This window comes from Gastrolobium bilobum, unplaced genomic scaffold (assembly GCF_033153095.1).
Source record: "Gastrolobium bilobum isolate Gb01-03AN ecotype WA unplaced genomic scaffold, APGP_CSIRO_Gbil_v1 utg4030, whole genome shotgun sequence".
NCBI classification, from domain to species: Eukaryota; Viridiplantae; Streptophyta; class Magnoliopsida; order Fabales; family Fabaceae; genus Gastrolobium; species Gastrolobium bilobum.
In genome coordinates this window covers 271,681-276,733 of record NW_026898387.1, presented here as the reverse complement: position 1 = coordinate 276,733, position 5,053 = coordinate 271,681, and the positions used below count along the sequence as shown (strand labels likewise).

General features: G+C 32.0%; 1 protein-coding gene across 1 annotated transcript; it reads right to left on the bottom strand.

The window, feature by feature from the left end:
- Positions 1-3,905: 3,905 nt before the first annotated feature.
- On the bottom strand, positions 3,906-4,252 carry LOC133315645 (protein SMALL AUXIN UP-REGULATED RNA 51-like). The gene has a single exon (XM_061517312.1). The coding sequence runs from the start codon at positions 4,218-4,220 to the stop codon at positions 3,906-3,908; it is 315 nt and encodes a 104-aa protein (XP_061373296.1). The 5' UTR covers positions 4,221-4,252.
- Positions 4,253-5,053: the final 801 nt, after the last annotated feature.

The window sequence follows — 5,053 nt, the reverse complement described above, 5'->3', positions numbered from 1 at the left end:
AAAAAAAATTAACTTTTACATGAATTATATTTTTTTTAAATAAAAAAAAACTAACATCAAACAAAACACTCATTATACTGAAAAATATTTTTTTAAAAAAAATTTCATCCAATCCGACTTCAACTTGTTAATCATTATTGCAAGTATAAGACGCTTGTTACAATTGATCTTAATTATATTGATAAATGATAAAGACTACATCACTCACTTATACATAATTAATAGTTTGGATAAGCATAATGTGACAACGTAACAAACGATTTAAAAAAAAAAAACAAAGGGGCCTAGGTCCAAACAAAGCCTAAACGGGAATTAAACAGGGCATGGGAATATGCATACATTCAACAAGAAAAACAAGAGCTATTCCAAGAGGAGGGATTTGTAGCTGTTGGATATCATCACTCAAAGATGTTCTTTTCTTATTCCCAGTTCCCTTCAAGGTCCAAAACACTTTAAATTGCTCATTCTTCGCTTGTGTCTATAATTCCCTTTACATATAATGTGAATATATATAATAATATCACGGGCTCTAAAATTCAATATATATGGGAAAGGACTTAGGAGATACTATCTATTCTTCAATATTTCCGACTTAGCAACAAAATTAAGATATAAAACAAAAATTAATGTTAATTTGTTGTTCAACTTCCAATTTATTGTAAATAACCTACTTTAACCATGATTTTTTTTTTTAAATTGCAGAACGAGGAAGAACGACCTATCTATATATTGCAGCTTTTAAGTTATTTATTATTTAACTAATCTAAAGTTCAAGCCTAGCTAGACATAATAGGATTTGGGGTCAGCTATAAAAGTAGCGATGATAATACGGGATCATGTGAACTCGCCTCTTTATATGTCTACCAGGTGAGGTGACATATGTTGGTCCCTAATCCTTATCCTTTTTATCTATGTTTTGAAAAATTCAATTCCAAACAGTATTTTGCTATATGTGCAAATCCTGACTAGCTCCTTCTTCTCTTCTCACATTTCTTTCTCAAGTACAGAGCTTTGGTTAGTTGCCAATTACTAGGTACAAAGCACAATCTGCTTTATCAGCAATAGCAACCAATGGATTATACGTGTATGAGAATCAAGGTCCACACTCCCACTTGATTAGAGCCTAAGAAATCAATACTCAACACATATGAAATCACAGAAATGCTTGTGAAGAAGTACTTTTTGTTTACCAGGTAGAGGATTATCAATTTATCACCATTTGATGCAATAAATCCTACAGAAATAAATCAATCCAAAAAATAAAAAGTTTACTGAATCATATAAATATAATGATTGTGGTATAAAAATTAGGAGAATATGTTTCTCATGTTGTATGCAACACATATAAAAATGGACGAGACATATTTTTTTCCTTTCTCTCTCTTCTTCTTTACGAGTCCTATCTATTTTTTTTATGTTGCATAATCATACAACATAAAAAAAACATATTTCCCTAAAAATTATTAGTAAAAACCTCTCATCAAACGATCGATTTGTTCGAGGATGGATGGATTGAGTACACACCGGAAATCAAAATATTTTCACTATCATGACACTGAAAACCCCGGTGCATCATTTATTAAAGATAGAAAAAACATATTTTCCCTAATTAAATTTATGCTGCGCATTCTTTTATGATTAATATAAATTTTTCTAAAGTATTTATCAGGGAGCAGTGACGGACCCAGAAAATTATATGTTGGGGGGCGAAAATTTATATTACTATTATGAAAAGGTAATGCCAGTTTTGGTTGGATGATCACGCTAGAAATACAAAAATACATATTAAGAAGAATCTAATAAAATTATAAAAAAATTTGCCAATTTTTTGGTTAGAATGTCAATTTTTTGTTTTCAGTGACAGTAGTCTAATGCACCCTCTATTTCAATGAAGAACTAGCCATAAGTCCTTATATTTTGTTTCTAAAATCAATTTTTTATTGTTTACTTTCATGCCTTCTGGTGCTATAATTGCACTTTCTTTGATTTATTTAGAATCTTATTTTTTTCCTTAGTTGTTATTTAGCAGAAGACACAGTAAATTAATTAATGTGTTATTTATTTTTAGCATTTGGTCACAATTACTAATTAATAACTATTATTGACCTTTTTTCTTTGCCAACAAAGTCAAAACTTAAATAATCTTTTCTTGAGATTAAAATGAGAATCTGTACAAATTTTTAATGATTATAAAAAGAAAATTATATAATCAATTAATATAAAATCAAATTATAGACAAATTTGACAGGTACAGTGAATATGCATTACTAACTGAACTCTTCTTTGTATATAACAAAAAAGCCAACTTTGCATATTAATTGAGGAGGGTAATAGACCAAGAACAAAACTTAGCATATATACTGGCAGGTTGAATCTGGTAAATAATAATTATCTCTAATTGGATGCAATGAACGAGTGAAACATTTTTCTTATTAATAGCATAGCTAGCTTGTCTTTCACTTTTTAAAAACAATTTCAAAATTTATTTTTTTTAAACCATATTGCATATTATATAATAAAACATATTTTCATATTTTAGAGGAAGGCGGGCCTACCCTAGCCCCATGTAGGTCCGCCCTTGCCGGGGAGGACGTACTAAACATGCGCTCTAGACCACCTACACATATATAGGATAGAAAGTGATTTCCTTTTGATGGTAAGGGGGACACATTACATTATGCTAACACGGCGGGTATAGTAGTGATGGGTGGTCCTCAACATAAAGTGAACCAACTGCCTATTAAATTTGCTAATTTACCATATGGTTTCAGTGCTTAATTTGGGCACCCTCCAATTTCAGATCAAAAGCCGAAACCTCAATCGTCGTGCTTTATTTAAGGCTCAAATTTAATGCATGCATGTGTTTGGTAAGTTAATAATGATTTAACAACAAAGCGAACCAACTTTAATTTAACGAAGTAGCTGCTAATTATATCAAATATTTATTTAGAATGGGGAATAAACCATAGAATATAATAGTTGAATTTTGAATAAATTTAAGTTTCCTTGCTCCTGACCAAACATTCTGTTCGAAGTAGTCTACGGATGGAGTGGATTCTCGCATGTGAAAAAGTGATCATGTTATCATGTTATTTGATCACAACCACTCGTTTATGATGAGATAAGAAAGAGAAAAGTTTATTATTTTTAAATGAGTGATTGTGATCAAATAACTGGTCACATGACCATTTTTCTATATGAGAGAATCCACTTCCGTTTTTGGATCAGTCCACTTACACGGGCTGGACTGTGCGACAAATTGTACTTTAGATCTTGTGTATAAAAATTTTGTACATTAAATCATTTAATAAATTGTTATTTTGTAATAAATAGTTATATAAATTTTTCTACTCCATAATAATATATCTGCTATCAATTAGTTTAATCCAAAAGAGAGAAAGGAGGAATGGAATTGGAAACCTTTCAATAGAATAAATTTTTGGTGCTTATGTTACACCAAGATTCAGTGTATTTCACTGACGGAAGCATTACATATTATAGAAAAGAAAAAAAAAAACAGTTGACATATAATATTTCTATTGGTGAAATGTTCTGAGTAGCACCAAAAATTTATTCCTTTCAATATTCTTTTAAAATCAGTTCTCCAGCAGGGTACATTTGCACGACCGGGAAAAATGCTGCTTTCTAGTAGTTTTAATTACACAATCTAAACCCACAATACAAGGTTGTTTCATGGGCTAATATCTTGAGGTTAGAATCTCTCTAAAATAGGAACCTCATACAATTAATATTTATAAAAGAAAGAAATGGAGAAAATCAAGACAGAGAGAAGCAGTGAAGCAGCTTCATCTTTGGCAGTTTAATTTCTCCACCCATCCAAAAAAAAAAAAAAAAGAGACGAAAATGGTGGATACAGATACAGGGTGCCATGGTAGCTAGGCTTTTCATCTGAGCATGGATGTAAGAGACTCAAAAGTATCTTCTTTACATGGAATTGTGAGACCCCTTTCATGATCAAAGCCAAACTCTTCTTCTGCTTGATGGAGAAGGGTTTGAAACTCTGGGCGAGTTAGAAAAGAAATTGGAACAATGTGTCTGCTTCTGTTTTCTCCAACATATACAACAAAGTGACCCTTTGGGACGTCCAAACGAAGGCCTTGATCATCGTAGCCTTGTTTCTTCCCCAAACTTGAGCATCTTTTCAGGATTTGCTTAATAAGTGCTGTTTGAGGAAGTCTACTTGATTTTCTTAAAGCCATTTGTGGATTTGGTGTGACAATATGGAGAAAAGGAAGAGGCCTGAGAAGAGAAAATTTTAGAGAGTTTGCTGTGAAAGATTAAAGGGAACGAGTTGGCTATTTATCACGGAATAGAAAGAGGTACAGAGAGAAACAGAGTCATGTGGGATTGTGGGGACAAATGACAAGAGCCTAAGGCTGTTTTTGGGGGCCTGTGCTTTAGACGTGAAGGGAGCTAACTCCTTTTTAGTGTTACTCCCCTTCTTGCCCTTTCAAAGAACAACTTGTTCCTCTTTCTCTTTTATTTGGATTTTTTTAATAACAATATCTCATGTTATTTAGATACATTATAATTTATACAGAGGGAAAACACTTCTTACTTTGCATGAGAATATTTTCTCAAATTTCACTCAACCTTATGATAATAACCATCACCAATAAACCAAGATCCATCATATTAAATCGTAAAAGAATATTAACAGAAAGATGGAGGTATAACTGTCTCCATAGCAGCGGAATAACTTCGATCTTCACCTTTGGAGTATGCAATCTTTTTTCGTCGAATAGCTTTAATCCTTATTTTTTAATACGATCTTCTCTTTATGGGGAATGCAATCTTCCTTAGTCAAATAGCTCTAATCCGTATTCTTTAGTGTGTTGTCTCTCTCTTAATGGAGAAGAGAAACTAGGATTGTTATTTTCTATATTGGGGATCATAACTCTTTAGAGTGTTGTTATGGACCCGTCTAAAGGATCCGTAGAATGACAGGCCCAATAAGGGGTTATCTAAGATGTAAATCTAATATAATCATGGATAAATATCCATCAAGGATACTAATCATAGTACGACAGCA